The sequence below is a fragment of the Haemaphysalis longicornis genome, unplaced genomic scaffold, assembly GCF_048455015.1.
Source record: "Haemaphysalis longicornis isolate Haplotype H1 unplaced genomic scaffold, Haemaphysalis longicornis Haplotype H1 scaffold_9, whole genome shotgun sequence".
Lineage (NCBI taxonomy): Eukaryota > Metazoa > Arthropoda > Arachnida > Ixodida > Ixodidae > Haemaphysalis > Haemaphysalis longicornis.
The window spans coordinates 138959823-138978067 of NW_027526460.1; the positions used below are offsets into that span (position 1 = coordinate 138959823).

The 18245-nt window shown below is 47.2% G+C and overlaps 1 protein-coding gene across 1 annotated transcript in view; it reads right to left on the bottom strand.

Annotated features, from left to right (window-relative positions):
• Positions 1 to 18245, bottom strand: part of LOC144153892 (protein O-mannosyl-transferase TMTC1-like) — a 163974-nt gene that overhangs the window by 56414 nt on the left and 89315 nt on the right. The window contains exons 3-4 of the mRNA XM_077685647.1: positions 11498 to 11571; positions 3572 to 3784 (exon numbers count right to left, since the gene is read on the bottom strand). Of these exons, the coding sequence (XP_077541773.1) occupies positions 3572 to 3784; positions 11498 to 11571 (287 nt within the window). The remainder of the gene's footprint in view (positions 1 to 3571; positions 3785 to 11497; positions 11572 to 18245) is intronic.

An 18245-nucleotide genomic window follows, 5' to 3' on the forward strand; every position in this document is an offset into this window, starting at 1 on the left:
GAGCGTGTCTGCTGCACGGACCCTCGTCGGAGGCAATGCATGCCGCCCGCGGCTGTCGCAAAATTGCGGAACGAACTGGTTCTGGCGGGGTCGTGTTCAGACTTGACTCTGTGAACAGACTCCGCTCGGCAAGATCACCCTTCCCCCCTCTCAGGCTCAACTTGCGCCGGCTATCACGAGACCTTGTATAACTTGTTCTGTCCGTATGCAAAGCGCTGAAAGGGGGTGGAACCTTTGTCGTTCCTGTGTATAAAATCCTGTATTTCGGCGGCTCGTGTCAGTCGGCATTAGACTGAACTGAGAGCGTCGCTCTGCCCACCGACTATCATGCTTTTCCTGTATCCTCGCTGTTTATCTCTCGCCGTTTATCTCTCGCCTTTATCTGTTTATCATGCAGTGAAGCTCTCGGCTTTTTGTCGTCAACACCGTGGCAGCTCTTATGCTTGCCGCTCGTCCACCTCGATACCACTACATGACGGAGGCGACGGAGCTGGGTACGAGGACGCCTTCGCCTATGTAAAAGCTAGAAGAGGAAAAAGAATACCGTCAATGGTGGACGGAAAAATACCGCCGCTAGCGGCATTACACGCGCAAAAATGCTACAACATGCCCCGCCAATGTGTCCAAATAGATGCGCGCCTCGTAGACGCATCACAGAATGTGAAACCGAGACCTCGTAAAAGAAGTAAATCATGCATCTGTAATTAATGCATCGCCGCTCAGGCTTTCACCATCGATTTGCCTTTAGAATAACGTAAATGGCCCTGTCAGTATTTGTTCTGTCCAATTTATTTTATTACATATGTTTTATACAAATTCAGCATGCCTGTAAAAACCTAGACTGGAAATAAAGTGAAAGTTTCAAATTGTGTCGTCATGCTAAATTCCTGTCTTTTATTGTGTCGTTTTTTGTAGTTATACAATGGCTCAAGCAGCCGAAATCACTGCTATGTTGATTTTGTCTGTGTGCGTGTGTTAGCGAATCCGTCGATAATTGTGTCGCCCATTTACGAGCCTGTGTAATGCTCTAAGCCGTGTCTGCTCCTAAAACAAAATTACTAAAGAAGCCACCCTGCAGTGTTAAAAGCCCGCTGTGATCAGAATAAAATTGAAGAAGCGGAGAGGGTCATTAACGACTAGGGGCAAAGGAGTGCACAAAAAGACCTTATTTTTAGTATTCTCTACCCGTTACCGCTAAACGATACTAAATAGAAAATCTAAAAGAGAAGCTCATCTTCACAATTAATCAAGTTCCCCTTAATGTTTGCTTTGGTCGAGGAAAAAGACGGGATTTTTAAATCAGCCTCGCGCCGGCTTAATTTTAGTCCGCTATCGTCGACGTGCCAAGGAAAAATAAAGAGAAGGCAAGACCACTAAGGTACTCCGAATTAAGTCTCCAGCCCTCATTAGTCCGTTGCACAGCCTCACATCAGCGGGAACAGCCAACACGATTTTGGCGATGTTGTTTTTGATTTGAACTCAGGAGAGATATTGCTTTCATAGCCCCGAGGGACGAGGACTTCTACAAATAAATCCTGTTCCCACCTTTTTTTATTTGTAATCACCTTAGTGTACTTTCGAGTCCCGATAGCGTTTCATAGTTGCTAAGGTCAGGCTATTTAGGGTGTACACTTTTTTGTTTCTTGCACCATCAAGTCTCTTCGTTGACGACAAGATGTCGAGATATATTTAACACATATATCTAAATGTGTATGCAGGAGGCACATGTGTTACTCGTTATCTCATCGGGTTTGAGTTTGAATGCGTAAGAAGTCTGACGTGAGTCCTCACGGGATTCTTTCCATCCATCTCTGCTAAAGTGAGCCATACAGGGTATATATTAAATGGCCGTGGGGCTTTTTAATATTAAAAGCGCCTAGCGCCTCCACGCAAAGGTACGTATATATATATATATATATATATATATGTGTAGAGAAAAGCGCCAGGGCAGAATGCTCGCCCACAATCTCAGAATTCTCACTCAGATGTGTCTTCTGCTTTAAAGCGATACTTTAAGCGGCTTCGTGCGCTTTTAACGCGCACGAGCGAGAATGCGTTGCTGAAAAGCCAACTTCTTCGCCAGTGCATCTCAGCAGAAAACGGCTGTAACTCCGTTAATAGCTGCGCATACCCAGTTATTGCATAATGGTTTAATTTAAGCATCTTCTCAGTTTTACCCAAAGTGATCATGACAGCTTTAACAACACACATCGCGAGTTTGCACAAATAAAAAAAAGTTGGTTTTGAGACCGTAAGGAGAGCGATACGTGATGGCATGCGAAGTGCTTACGTTTTACGCCGCCGATATCTTGCCCGGGGGACTGGCTGTTCCTAAATAACTAAAAAGTAAAGTACCAAACTGATTTTCGAGTTTCAAAAAGCCAGGGCAGCGGCGGAAGAAAATGGAGGCGGGATGTCCTATTCATTTCATGTCTCGTAAGGTGGGAAAATATAAGACGGCCTGGGTACAACGGATGCTGGTGACTTTATGAAGACTCCGTAGATGGCACAGTAAAAGCAAAAACCGGGTAAGGCCTGGTATTATATCTAGATGTCCGTTCCGTCGTCGTTCCTTTTCCGTCTGTCTTAGATGCCCTATTACGGACATCTAAGCTGGCGTTTGTCCTGGCATGACCTACAACACTGCGACGCCGTTCTGCACCAGGTGACTACAAGATATGCCTGTACACACTTGTAACATAATTGCACAAAGAAACGTGGCAGTGAAATAATTTCAACATCCCACGAAACTTTGCGATCCTCTTATTTTTAACACGAAAGACATACTCGGGGTACTCAGATTTCACTGACGTCATATCCGTCGCGGAAGTGACGCCGGTACAACGAGGCAAGTGGTCTGTAAAGGGTGCCCCCCTGCACACAGAATCTTACTGCGGGGAAGCAACCTTTAGTTCGAAAGAGAACGTTATACTGAGGGTTGTTCGTTTTCGGGTTTTATACTTTAGCACGAAAGTGTCTTATGCCGGGATACACCAAGATTTCATTGACGTCATATCCGTCACGGAAATGACCCCAGCTACACCTTTGCCGACGCGTCCCGCTAGCAGAACGTCGCTCGCCAAGCGGCCCCACAAGACAGCCGCCAACCCGCAAATCATGCTCAGCTGAAGATTTCGCTGCACATTTCACTTTCGTGTTTTACCGATTCCTATCACAGAGGAATCAAGATAATTGTTTTCTTCAGTCGACCTGGAACTGAAGTAGATGGAATTGCACTATTTCCCAACGCCAGCCCAAGCGTGGCGGCGAAATATGTAAGCTATGCCAACCTTAATTTAAAGCAGTTTATTGTAGTTTACGTGTCACACCATTTTTAGACAGCCGTAGAGTCTATGAGCGTGTTTTCAGAAATTTGAGTATATGGGGTGCGTACTGGGAAGGATGAAAAACGGGTTATAGTGCTTATCCTCTTGTCGCATTTTAGTTTATTTACTCCTCAAGGCGCGCTGAGCAGTTTCGGGAGGACGGTCGCAAGAAGACGCAAGGCTGCGCCCGTGAACTACAACTGCGTTTACGTGAGTTTGCAGAATGAAAAAAAGGAGAATCTTACCAAAGCTGCTTGTAACACGACGTGCGAGACTGCAGAGCGCTCTGTTGCTGCGGTGGCTGCTTCTGCGAAACGACGTACAGAGCTCGCAACCTCAGCGTTAAGCAGAGCGGGAGGACAGTGATGCCTTGCTCTTTGGAGAGGAGGGCACAGGTGGCCAACAGTCCGAAGGCTATCAACCACTTGGCTCTTTGTGGGCAGTGCGACTCGGTGTACCTACAAAAAGAACAAGTTGTTAATGTTACTTGTGTGCTATTGTGCTGATAGGTAGCGCAGGCAAGATCACTGGCGTACCACGTAAATGGGACGGAAGGGGAGGGAAAGCAGCTTAAACCAGCTTGAGGAGCCTCCCAGCGCGGTTTGTACAGGGCATTTGACAAAAAAAGCCAGCGCATTTTTGACCGAAACGAAAAAGGTTAGTGGAAGACTGCGCACCGTATTTCAGCAACGTCTAACACGGACTAACACGAACACTTACACGTGATCGTGACTCATTTTAGTGCGTACATAATGCCTCGTGTGTACATCACCTTCTTTTTCATTCTGTTTTCTGAACTGCACACAAACGTAGGGGCGGAAATATCCTTTCCGTGATCTCAATGGAGAAGTTCGTGCACTTAACCTTAAAACGCCCGGTCGAACATTACACTCTCGATAATATAAAATTAGGGCAACAACAATAGTCAACCAACAAAAAAAAATACTGGCGTTCAGTTTCACATGCGAAAGTACGATGAAGCACTAACTCAGCGCACGGGTTCGTGCCGTTGATACAGCGCGCAAATGGGAAATGAGAGCCCTTTTGGCCTCTTCTGCATAACCTTGTATAGCTCCTGTGGTGGGCTGACTTAATTACATTTGCAGCAAGCTGGCAAAGCAGAAACTTGGGTGTGGTCTGCCAACCCACAGCTCCATTCTTCTCCGGCCTTCTTACCGACACCACCGCTGGCGCTAGCCGACTCTAGGAACGGCAGATTGCCTGTATATATAGGTGCATAGCAAGTTCGAGATTTTTCTGGCGCAATGATCGGATTCAAACGCATCAACAGAAACTGGTATATCTTCCCACGTCTGCTGTAGTGCAGTGTTCCTACTTGCTTTAGTCCAGTGTTGCTACCGTCAGTGTTACTACGCCATATTTTTTCGTTAACAAATATGACCAGGAGTACACATTTTCGCAGACATAACTGTCTCGCGCGGTATCAGAGTGGATTCTCGATGAAAAAAAACTTCTATGCCTGAGATTTTGAGCAGTATTGCGGTGCATGCTCGGGGGTTGAGTACGAGTGGAATGCGGGTGCGACTGGTATGCTTGCAGAAAATATCAGAGCAGCTTAGTTAGTCAACGCTTCCTCGCGCGTTGATGATATAAAAATATGTTCAGCCTCGTTTGCAAATCTTTAGTATCAAAGTAAAGGATCCACAAGTTTTTATATGCTCGTGGTGGTGTTTATCGTATCATCATCATCATCACCAGTCTAGCTAGAGCCCACTGCAGGCCAAAGGCCTCTACCATTATTCTCCAATTATCCCGGTCTATGTGCTAACTGCGACCAATTTATCCCCCCAAACTTCTTGAGCTCATGTATGTATGTATATATTGTTCTTAAAAAAAGGAAGATCCACCAACAGGCGTAAATTTTCTGTCGCCCCCTGCCACGCTTACCTTCTCTAGGGATCCACTCTGTTACCCTTAATGATCAATGGTTACCTCCTTCGCATTACATGCCCTGCCCACGTCCATTTCTTATTAATTTCTATTAATATGTCCTTAACACGCGTTTGTTCCTTGAGCCACTCCACCCTCTTCTTGTCCCTTAATGTTACACCTATCATCTTCCGTTCCATTGCTCGCTGAGTCGTCCTCAATTTAAGTTGAACGCTCTTAGTGAGCCTCCAAATTTCTGCCCCGTAGGTGAGTACCAGTAAGATGCAGCTGTCATACACTTTCTTCTTCAGAAACAATGGTTTCATTATCTGAGAATGTCTGCCGAATGCACTCCACCCCATTCTTATCCTTCTAATTATCTCTGCCTTATGGTGGCGATGCAGGGTCACAACTTGGCATAAGTAGATATATTCGCTTACTACTACCACTGGCTCGCCACCAATCTCAAACCGCTGTGCTGTCCCGAGGTAATTTATAATTACTTTGGTTTTCCGCATAGCAATTTGCAGGCCTAAGGTTCTACTCTGTTTGTCCAGTTCGGTAAGCATGCTTTTCGTCCCCGAGTTACATAGCAAGGCAACGTCATCAGCAAATATGAGGTCACTGAGGTAGTATCCCTTAACCCTTACTCCCACCTGTTCCCAATACAATGTTCTGAACACTTCTTGTAAACATACTGTGAATAACAGCGGAGAGATTGTGTCTCCTTGTCTGACGCCCTTCCTTATAGGTATTTTACTGCTCTCCTCATAAAGGATGATGGTAGCGGTGGACCCATTGTATATATCCTCTAGAATTCTTACATAATGCTCGTCTACACCCAGGTTGCGTAATGCCTGAATGACTGCTGAGGTTTGGACAAGAGTCAAATGCTTTCTCATAATCTATGAAGGCTATATATAGGGGTTCAGTATTCTCCGCGCACTTCTCTATCACCTGACTGGTCGTGTGAATACGGTCCATCGTTGAATAGCCTTTATGAAACCCTGTTTATTCTTTAGGTTGGCTGAAATCTAAAGTGGCACAAATTCTGTTAGCAATTACCTTGGTAAGTACCTTTTAGACGACTAGCAGTAAGCTGGTCGGCCTGTAATTTTTCAAGTCTTTCGAGTCACCTTTCTTATGTATTAGGTTGATTGATTGATTGATTGATTGATTGATTGATTGATTGATTGATTGATTGATTGATTGATTGATTGATTGATTGATTGATTGATTGATTATGGGGTTTTACGCACCGACGCAACACAGGCGATGAGGCGCGCCGTAGTGGAGGGCTCCGGATTAATTTTGGCCACCTGGGGATCTTTAACGTGCGCCGAAATCTCGCACACACGGGCGTTTTTGCTTTTCGCCTCCATCTGAAAAGCGGCCGCCGCGGCCGGGAATCGAAACCGCGACCTCGTGCTCAGCAGCGCAACGCCTTAGCCACTGAGCCACCGCGGCGGGTGCGTATTAGGTTGATGTTCACGTTCTTCCTACATTCCGGTACACTCGCGGTGATTAGGCATTGCGTTTTCAGGTGTGCCTATAGCATAGAAGCGTTTTTAAAGTAAAGCTTTCTGCCTCTACCAGCCAACGATTCTTTCGTGGCGTGCGGGACAAGAAACTCCCAACGCGGCGGAGGCGGAAGGTGGGCGGAAGGCCGGGGAGTTTCGTTCACGGAGCACACTGAAGATGGCGCGGCGAATTTACCTAGCGTTCTCCGCGCGAAAGTGCCTGCGCGCCGGCGGGGCGTTGGCGGTACGGCTTTGTCGTCTGCTTTAGCGACGATTGTTTTGGGCATGTTTTGGCACAGCTTCGCGCCCATTGCGCGCTTCCTTCGCAAGGCTTGATTAACTTGTTCGAGACCACCTCCTAGGTAGCACGGACCAAACGAAATTAAGTAGTCGTACGGCGAAGATAGGTTAAGGATTGGTTTGAAGAGCGGGAAAACCAGGGGCAGAGACGACATACAGACATTGGCCGCTATAGAAACGCTACCTTTCGCACACTGCTTGCCACGAATGGGTGTCCGTTTTCTAAATTGGTGAATACCAATTCGGTTGTGTTTTAACATGTATTACAAAAGGCGAGAAAATGAACTGGTTGTGATAAATAGCGATTATAAAAGTTCCGTCAGCTTTTAGGAGCGAAGCTCCTTAGGGCGTGGGTCTGTCCATCCTCGACGTATGTATGTAGCCACCTCTAGTTTAGTTCTTGGATTGTTTACTAGACGGCGTGGCTACCTCTAGTTTAGTTCTTGGATTGTTTACTAGATGGCGGGGAGCGTTGTAATAAAATCCGTTCGCTGTTGGCGCGCGCTCGGAGTCGCCCGATGGATAAGGCTGCAGATGTGCGAGCCCGCGAGGCAGAAGCGCTCCGTGAAGCTGCGCGACGCCGCCGTCAAGATCCTGCCGTACGAGAGCGGGAGGCCGAAGCGTGTCGTCTGGCTGCGCGACGACGCCGCCAAGATCCCAGCGTTCGAGAACGAGAGGCCCAAGCGTCACGGCAACGGCGCGAGGACCTTGCCGTACGCAAAGCGGCACGGCTGCGGCGCGAAGAGTATCTCCAAAACGTCAGAGAACGGGAAGCGGCGAGAAAGCGCGCGTATCGGCAGGCAGACCCCGATGCAGTGAGAGCTCGTGAGGCGTCTGCAAAACGCATCAGGCGAGCTCAGCCCCAAGTTGCCGACGCGCGGTTTAAGCGAGACTTTCTAGACGTTACGTTCGGACACAGATGTAGTGGGCGAACTTTCACTGAAGAGTCACGGTTTTACCGATGATTTCCCCTCAGGAGCTTCGCCCACTCATAATCATTCACCCCGTGGATATGCTGTGAATTTTTTTTGCAATTCTGAAACTTAGTAAACTAGCTAGTTTTAACCGGCATAAATGCGAATCACTAAGCTCCCATGCCGAATTGTTTCAGCGTCTGCGCTTGTGTCGCGCGGTGGTAGAGCCCCGAGCTAGCACATCAGGATGGCTGGGTTCCGCTGTCTCATCCATCGAAACACGCTCCTCTCCGTTTTCTTTTTTCGACGCACGGGCGGGCTACAGCAGGTGGCGTCCGCCACTCGAGCCTGGTCATGGCCGACGCTGCTGCGTTCGGGACGGCGCCCCCGCGAATTCCAGGTAACGGATGGCAGAATCTCTGGTTTCACCCTTTCTAGAGCCACGTGTGTAAATTCAAGTGACGTCGCATGTGGCATTGTGCGTGTCGTATAACGCTTTGCTTTTCAACAACATGCACAGCGTGGATTGGAGCCATTTTTTTTTGTTTACTCCGCTCAATTTTCAGGGTTTAGTTTATGGAGCCGCTGCCCATGAGCCAACATGGTTGGTTGGAAAGTGTTCTGCACCCTTTGGTAATAAAAAAATACCCAGTCAAGCTGGCGGTCGTACTGAAATAAATTCAAACCGGGAGTGATACTCAATGATGTTATACATGGCCGTCGTACGTACAGTCATCAAAAGTATTAACAACAACAAAAAACGAGGTGTCAGCGTATGCCTAGAGTGGCAGCTTGCTACAGCGCCCAGGATAATCAGCGATGTTATGCGCATGCGCAGGAGCTGCCAAGAACAGAAAGCCTGCATCGGAAGCACCCATTATCAGGCGCCGAAGATGCGCCAGTGGCTATCGTAATCTGCCGCTCCGTGCATAGGCTGGCACCCGCTTCTTCGTTATTGTTAACACTTTTGAGGACTGTACTTGGTGGGAGAACAGTTATTTTTCACTGCTATGAGTAAATATTTCCCGTACATATAATATTTCGATCGTCAGTTATAAATACCACGAAATACCATTAAAAGATTCAGAATTACCCAATTGTGGCGCACCGAGACCGACTGTGAGAGCTCATCACCCCCATTCCTGCATCGAGGGAGTGATGTCCGGAATGCCATCGTAGAACCAAGCTTGTGACAAGTTGTTTTTATTAGTAGATAGCGAAGAGTTCCTAGCGATTTTCGACCAAATCTCCGACTATCACGTTCTCTACCCTTCTCTCCGGGAAAGGAAATTGGTTATAAGGCGTTGGGACCAACTCGCAAAGATGTGTCAGAAACTACAAACCACTCTGCCGTCTTGTTGTCATTACGACAGCCATTAAAGACTGCTTGTAAGACCGGAGGGCTCACGTGCAAATTACCGCAACCGGTCATTGCTTACTTCTTATGACTCAAATCCTACAGCCAACGCAGTTTGGGTTCGAACACTGGTGTTTACAGAGTCATGTTTTGATTTACTAAGCAGCCCATAAACGCCGCGAACCACCAACAACAGCTCCCTCTTTTATGCTTGCCTAAAAACCACTTCTTGAACAAACAGAGCTGAAAAACCTATGGCTTCGCGGATAACGCATCGGCTAGCCTAACACAATCATGTGGCTGGGGGGAAGGCGGGTGAGTCCTTTTTGCACTACGGTAGTCGCGTCTGCAAGCGGTTATTAGAAATTATTCCTATGACTGCGGCTAGTCAGACTTTCGGATGGGGACACGGCTAGTGTCAACAGACGCTGTGTCACTGCTCCTTCCACTATGATAATACAAAAACAGGAGACAAATTGTTCTTAGCTTTGTCCCCCCGTTCTCGATATACTTGTATTTTAGGGCTGCCGAGGAACGGTTTCGAGATTTGCGGAGTTCAAAAATTTTTTTCTGACGTGATTGAAACTATATTTTTTCAAGCTTTTTGGCCCAAGTTGAGTGAAATAGAAAAAAAGAAACATTTTTTTTCAACCCTCTCACGTTTACGCGTAACGAAGTTGTGACTTATTAAATACGTTCACGGATTCTTGATTTTTTTCAGTGGTATGAAGCAGGCATTGAAATGAGGTATTTAAAAAACACACTGCATGCCTTTGGCATTCATCATGTCTGAATTGTGTGCATCCCCTTTGTATTGGGAAGGGAGCGTCGAAAGAAAATAAATGTGCAGAGGAGCTAGGCAGTATTAAATAGCTTGAAGCAAATTCAGATTTTTGTTTTTGTATCACTCCATCGCTCTTGGTTGGCTAAACCGTTAGCGAACAATGAACACGAATTCAGGGCCATGCTCATTATTCCGTCAGGCCACGTATTATTGCTATAGAGACAAGCAGCCACACCCGACTTACGACGTCATCACCGCTGGCGAAGCAACTATTGTACACGGGATTTCGCCCGACGTCTATACAGCTTTTTTGCAGCCTATAGTCATCATCGATCCACCACCTGAGGCGATGATCTGCCACCTGAGGCGAGCAATCATTGGTACAGCGAGGAACACCTAACGAACCGCACACCCGCCAAGAGCTGCTTGCTGGCGACGTCAACGGTAGCCAGAAAGAAGAAAAAGCAGCTCCCCTCTGGGAGAGCTCGTCAGGCTGGAATGAGCCTTGCCGCGGCTTTGTTGCTCCTAGGGCATTTCTCAGTTTGTTCTCATTCTTCTAACTTCCTCTAGGCATGAACGACTCACTCTGCCCGGCCTTATTGCCTCCGTTCAAGCTAAAGCCACGGGTGCAGACATTACTTCCGGTTGGTTTCATTTCTTACCAAAAATGCTCAGCGTTTTATTAACTTTCGTTTTATCTTTTTCGCGCTTCTTCTTAGAGGAAAAACCAGCACGCATGACTTTATTGATGGAAGTTTTGTACAAATAAAGCTTCCTTTACACTTAGAAGTCAAGATTTCTCCCGTGTTTTCTAGTGGTTTTACCTGTTAAATATTTTCCTAATTGCTCTGTGGGTTAGCAAGGCGCAGTACCTGAGTGAAACCAGTTTAAATGTAGTACAAATGACGTTGAGAACGTACCGAACGTCAGAATAGGTTCAAGCCGACCTTCGTAATGAACATAAACAAAACTCATTGCATCACAAGCAATTTTCTAGGATGTTTCCCGGAGGTCGACAAGTTAATCACCTGGCGAACATATGGCGCTGATAAAAGAATTGCACAAATGATAAAAGAAAAAAATTACACTATCTCCCTAGGAACACAGCATTGCAGATGAAAAGTTTTGCTCTGGTAGTTCTCCGGTGTTCTGCCTAAGCTGGACTAAACACTCTTGATAGAACCAGTTTTTTTTTCATGCCAGGAAGCATGCGCCGGAAGAATACTCGCAGGGCAGCCGCTCGTATTGGGCATAAAAACAGAAACAACTGTTTGATCTTCGATAAACATGCTCAGGGACGCGGGAATCAAGCCACAAGCAAAACGGCCGATGGGCCAAACATGCGCTGCGTTATCGACAGGAGCAGCAGCGATAGCGCTCTGTACGATGAATATACCAAAACTCACCTGTGGTAACAAAGGAATGACAGCAGGAAGAAAAGGCAGCAGAGGAGTTCGGCCCGGCCAACAATGCTCGACACCTGCGAGGGCGAGAGGGAAAGACGCCACTCGTATCAGCGAAACGGACACTGAATCCAGATCGAAGAGCTCGAGTGTGCGATATATCGCCCCTCTGATGATGCGCTGCCGCGGGGCCTCTTCATGCACGGGGCCGGGTACCCCGGGGCCGCAGGTACGGATCGTTAGTGCAGCGGACTGGGAATCCTTTGATGCCTTTTCGGCTGGGAACTCTGTTGATACGATCAGCGCACGCGTTAGCTCTAGCCAGAAGAGCTGGCGCGTGTCCTCTGGGGCAGCGGCCCCATTCGCCGAACGGATACGGGTTCATTTGCAGGAATGAAATTGTACGTCTGGCTTTTAGACCCTCTCAGCCTATTTTTGCGTATTTTGGGTGGGCATCGCAGATACCGTAGTGGGGTTGGTGAGAAAGCTTGCGTGTGTAGTTGAAGGGGACGACGCTGGGGGGTGCGTTTCTGCGCGCGTGCCTGATGGATGTGGTTTCGCGACGCAAGTAGTGTTCGATAATGCCAGACGTCAACTGGGTTGGAGCTCCTGTATAAGGCGTCCGCCACACGTCTTGCATTTGAGAGCGCCTATTTTCTAGTGAGATTTAGGAGAGCGCCAGCGGCCTTTCTGTGCATGAAAGATATCTGTCATGGGTTGCTGTATTACTGACTTATGTCAACGCTACGTACTTAAGGGGTCGTCAGCAATTCTTTTCCGATCACGAGGTCAGAACATGAAAAAGGCACTGCTCTTAGATGTCGCGTGAAAGAAATGCGTTACCTTCCGCTGGATATGGAAGTTTGCGCTGTTCCGATGTGTGTGCATGCGAAAGATGTGATTACGTTTTGGTTCACTCAGCGATGTTGGGCATCAGCTAAATTGTTTTTGTGAACGCAACTGTTGTTGTCGCCCGTGGAAGCAAAACTCATTTTGCTGGAAACTGCATCCAATCGAAGGCTGCAGCCGTCTTCAGCGGCAGAGTGACAGCACGGTTGCCGCAGAGACCAACGCAATATCGAAGATGTTGTTCATGTGGTTTAACGCGCCGAAACTACGCAGGTTATGGGGCGAGCCGTGGTGGAAGGCCCCCAATTGATTTTGACCACTTGGGTATCTTTAACGTGCGCCTAAATCTCGTACACATGGGCGTTTTTGCTTTTAGCCTCCATCAGAAAAGCGGCCGCCGAGGCCTGGAATCTAACCCGCGTCAGCACGGGCGCAGTCTACTTCACGTTATTGATTACCGTAGACTGTTAACCGAAGTTATTAGCTTTAGGTGTCACCTTCTCGCATTCCTTTTAGAATAAAATTCCGCCTTTTTAAGACACCTGTCATGAGTTTAAGTATTACCGACTTTCAAGAAAGAAATATTTGTCAACGCTACGCACTCAAGGGGTCGTCAGCAATTCATTTCTGATCCCAAAGTCAAAACGTGAGGACGGTTTTCCAGGAAGGAGAAGTGGTTGTGGCTTCATACATACGAGAGTTAACAAAGAATTGCTCGGATGGCTCAGAAGTTTATAATAATTTGAAGGCGATCTGTCGATGCGTGGTTGAATCTTCTGCTAAAATTTACAGCCACGCCCGTAGCTACTTCTCCAGCACTCTATAAGGACAAACTGCCCCTTTTGCATGGCTCCTGTCGAAGGTGAGGACACAGAACATTTGCTGTGGACGTGCCCTGCATTGCAGTCGGCCAGAACACGACACCTTCGATCGAGGCACAGTCCTCCACCCTGGCAGACCACCTGACCTTCATCAGTGGATATGGGGACCCCACCACCGCTCCCTCCTTGCGTTTCTTCACGAAACGGGAGTTAACCTATACTTGTAGCATAGTATGTATGCCAACGAGCATACTATCGCAATTAAAAAAAAAGCTGGACGGCTGGCTCCACCACTCAGCGCTCCCGACGTTAGTGGAATGAGCCGGTGCATTGGACTACGCAACCTCCCGTTGTTTTTGCCATGCTTGATTCGGTATTTTAATTATTTGGGTGTTGTTATGAGCGGATATGTGCTGTGAAACAAAGTCTAGACAGATGTGTGGGGTTTTTTGATGCAATAACGGCTACGTAAACTTGTCAAACGCTTCTAAAATTGGGTATGGGCTACATTGACATGAGCCTTATTGCAGCGATCTATGCTTGGTTCCACTCATTCTGAGTACGAATAAAACTGCGAATATTAGTATCCACTTCTTCCTCTTCAATGCGCTAACGGCTACATAAACTTATTGGACACTTCTAAGTTTGGGAATGGGCCACATTGACATGAGCGCTTTTTGCAGCTCTCTGCACCTGGCTCCGGGCGATCTGGGCAGGAATAAAACTGATATTAGTATTCATTTTTAACACTGAATTATCTTCACTGGTTTCAATGACTACGGTTTCTACGCAAGCCTCACGCTGGGGTACCTCGATACGCGTGCTTTGAAAAGAAGGGCTTTTAGGTACGAGATCGATTACCGTGTGGCCGTGGAAACGTATTTGCAATTTACACTTTATTTGTGTAAACGCGAGCTTTGTGCCTTCGGTTGTGGTGAGCGACAGCAGACGTAGCCAGAGGGAGGGGGGATAGAGTTAAAACTCCCTCTGAAATTTTTCTAGGTAGGGCGTACGCGAGACCTAGTATTCCTTTCGGCAAAACTCATCCCCCCCCATAACTCAAAATCCCCTCCGAAAAAAAATGCCAGCTACGGCCCTGAGTGACAGTATGGCAGCCTGAGAGCCGAAGAGGAACTCCCACATTTGTAGAGGTCATTTTATCAAGAGCTAAAATTATTCAAACACCCAACAGCCCAGTAAAGCTACAAACCACCCCCCCTCCCCTTCCCGTTTTACACCCTGCGTGGAATAAAGGCTGGCACGGATAGTTAAAAAATGTGGCAGTGTTAACCTCAGCCTGTGTTTTTTAATGCTTGAGTATTCTCTGCCGAGTACCCAAAAAAATCGTGCAATGCCTTGTGAAGAAACCAAAAACGTGCGACTAGTTGCTTCAAATAGGGGCGCATCAGCACGAGTCCTCTGCCACAGACGCATTTCCGACACGCTGGAAGCAGCTTGGATCAGAGATGGGTGCATAGAAGTGCAAAATTAAACAGCAGAATCATCCAGCCCTCCGTTTACCGGCGACGATGGTTGAACGCGAGGCTTTCTTCGTGCGAATAAGAACGGGAAAGGGTCAAAGTCAAAGACGCTGCAATCAAAAGACCAAACTGCGTGCTGGTCAGATTCAAAGCTCAGATTGTCAATGTTTAAATTCACAAGGCAACCAAGGAAACCCACACCAGAAAGCTTTACGATAAACTATCATCGTCGTCGGATGGAGGAGTCCATGATTTTTCAAGCGTAGGTGGCAGCTTCTAAAACTCGACCGCAGCAATCAGTTGTGAATCTGAGGGCAGGTTTTTGGCACCCTCCTATCTCTCATCCTTTACCCATGCACGAATTGTTTTTTGAAAAACCATTAAACAACTAGCGAGCTAGCAGTGCAAGTCTTGTAAAGCAATGCTTTTCCACGACAAGCGATGGCTTTCTACTGTCATGCGGTATTTATTCCAAAAACGATTCCCGATGACTGTAGGAAACGTATTTCTGTGAAATTAAACCCGTTTGTACCATAGTTAATGAAGTTACGGAGCGTCGTCCATCACAATTTCTGTTTTATAGTAAATCTTAGAAGGCACCCCCCAACTTTGTCTTTCGCTTGTGCACGACGCCGTTGCCGCAGCAATCCTGGATTCGCCGCACACACCGGCTTTGTAGGAGCATTTAGCTACACTTTATTCCTCGATAGGCAAAACTGCATGCAGGCATGAACAATTTGCACGAAGGAACCGACTTGCACTTCCAGCTTGGCGCATTGAGCATCGTCGGCTATTTTTAATTGCTGAGTATAGGCGTAAATCACACAGATGGCATGCCTCGTAAAGGTCACCTCCACGCTCAAGATTTACCATTCTGAACAAAAAAGTCCTTGTGGTTATTTACGCTTTGCAAGCCGCACCGCAGCAGACCGACAGAAAGCCGTGCATAACTACGCTGCGCTCACCGCCACCGTCATTCCACTGATGAGCGGCTCGCCACGGGCGGCGCTGTTCGCTGACGCGACGGTGGTGCCATACAACGGCCGCCCGGTCCTGTACAGAACCTGCCGAAGCTCACTACTTTCGCTGCCCATCGGCAGGAGCCTCCTGTTAGCCTCTCAAGGTGGTACGTAATGCACGACCGGCAGCCTATACCTTCCTGCGGCGCTATGCTGTTCCTGTTCGGGGCGCACGCGCCAACACCCCTTCCTCAGAACACACTTCCTGCGGTTCTGTTGCCACTTTTCGGCATACGCCCTGGTTTTCTAGGCGATTTTCTGTACCTCGCAGGTTTCATGCTTCATTGCGATCCAAGGCTATTACTTTAAAATTATCAGATGCCGTGATTACCATGAAGAATGTGTTGATTGTGGACGGGGTTTTAAGAAAAGCGTTTTACTTCAGGTGAAATCCAGAAAACGTTCGTCTCACCTTCAAGGAAGTGCCTCGTGCACTTAAGGTCTATCAAACACACATGTTTTTCTCCGCAACGGCTTCTGCAGTGAAAGCGTCAGGTCGCTCGATCCTTCCCATTGGAGGGTTGGGAAGAGGGGGGTAGAGGGAAAGCGCAAGAGCGCACGTCATAAGAAATGATACAAGAAAAGGCACTGGGTGCATCAAACTTCCCTGCTCGTTCTCTCCTACCGCGACACTGCGCCGAGAAGCCTGTGTGTTCTTGCTTGCCGTGCAATTGTGTAAGCGTTCACTGCGCGCTCCAGCCCGGAAACCGAGCTTTCGCTCGGCAATCTTGGTTTAACCACGTTCAACCAGGGTGAAATTGATGGTCACGATTGCATGTATGAATCGCGTCTAAGGCGGAAATCTCTTTCTCAGGGACGATTCTCAGCGAAATTAAATTGGCTCATATCTTTCGCCCGAATGCTGTGCAGCTTCTATGTCGAGTGTTAAAAAGCTTCGATTTTCCCCCCCGTTCATAGAGTGGAACGGCTGTAAATTTTTTCATCTCGATCCCCAGCAACCGCGACCGTTAAAAAACATCCCAGTGAAATCAACTCAGCTTTGTCATAAAACAATGAGGTACAGCTTGTAGAGGTCAGGCGAAAAGTTCGCTGTGATAAGGTTTCTCGGCTCTCTCCGTCGAATTTAAAATGCTTCGTCGTGTTGGTGCACAGCCAAACAGAAAACTTCGCCCAGCAACAGTAGAGGACGAAGCTAGGACGGGACAAGCGCTAACTTACCGATTGTCCAATCTTCGCTTCGTGCTCTGCTGTTACTGGGCTAAGTTTTCTGTGTGTCCACGTCAAGATTGCGAGAGCCCTTGCGGCTGCTTGTTCCTCTTATTATGAAACAAAAAAACAAAAAGAAAAACACTGTGCAATCAAATTTGAGGCAGCCGCTTTTTTCATCACAGTGTCGGCACTGCTTGGAAGGGGAAATAATACGCTGCAAAGCGAAGGCTTTTCGAATCACGTTATTTATAAGGGCGGATATGCATAAAAACTAACGGAAATAGATAGCGGCAAGCGTACCACGGAGAATAGCCCGCGTGCAAGGAGGAAAATATACTACTTACACGTGCCAATTTAAAGCAGTGCTTCATGAAGCGGCGCGCACATATGCCACTAATCACCAGGAAATCCAGATAACCACGACCCATTTGAAACAAGATGGTTGTGCAGGTACCAACTGTTGCCTAAATTGTTCGAAGCCTTGGGGGCATTCGTACATTGCAGTGTATATACTTCATGGTTTCGTCAACGAAAGTCTTCCAGAAAGGAGATAGCACGAACGTAGGTGGATAACCAGGGCCGGATTAAGCAAAATGGGGGCCCTGGGCTACTGCGCTAGTGTCGGCCCTCGACTCCCCCCCCCCCGTGCATCCCCTACGCGTTTTTTTACCCGAAATAAAAATATCTCTCTTTCTCTCTCTCTCTCTCTCTCTCTCTCTCTTAAAGCCTCCGTCCCCACCCTCCCCCCGCTCCACTACTAAAATGTACCATTTTGTTTTATTTTAGCTAAAAGCAGTTTTTTATTTTAAAAAAGGTATTCCAATTACAAAAGAACAAAGTACGATTAATGGGATTCATGCGATAGTGATGCATCAGATCTGTTTTTGCAACACACAACACAAACGCAGTCACTAACACGACCGTCGGAACTCGCTATACGTGTCCGTTCCGTGGCCGTAAACCACAGAGCGGCCATTGGTACAGTTTGGTACAGCTCAAGAAAAAAAGAAAAACACCCAGTGAAAACACCAACAGCTATGTTTACTATGTGAATTCGCTTTATCTAGATATGCTTTCTTAAGCGTTTGGTTTGATGTGGGCCCCTAAATCTATAATCTCGTGAGGAGACATGCCGTTGTATCAAGAACAGTGTTTATTGGAATTCAACGGAAGCATCACAGTGCGGAAATTGTTATTCATGTTATGCAATAAGTACATAGTAGATTCGGTATATATTCGTTTGAAGAGCTTGCAAGCACAAGAAAATGGACAATATACTTCAGATTAAATGACAAACTTTAATTATAAAGCATTTCTTTGATAATGGCTCAGTTAACAAACGAAGAAAAGAGGACACCAAATACACGTGGTGCGAACGAAGGCCATTTGTATTGATTCGAGAGAAGAAAAC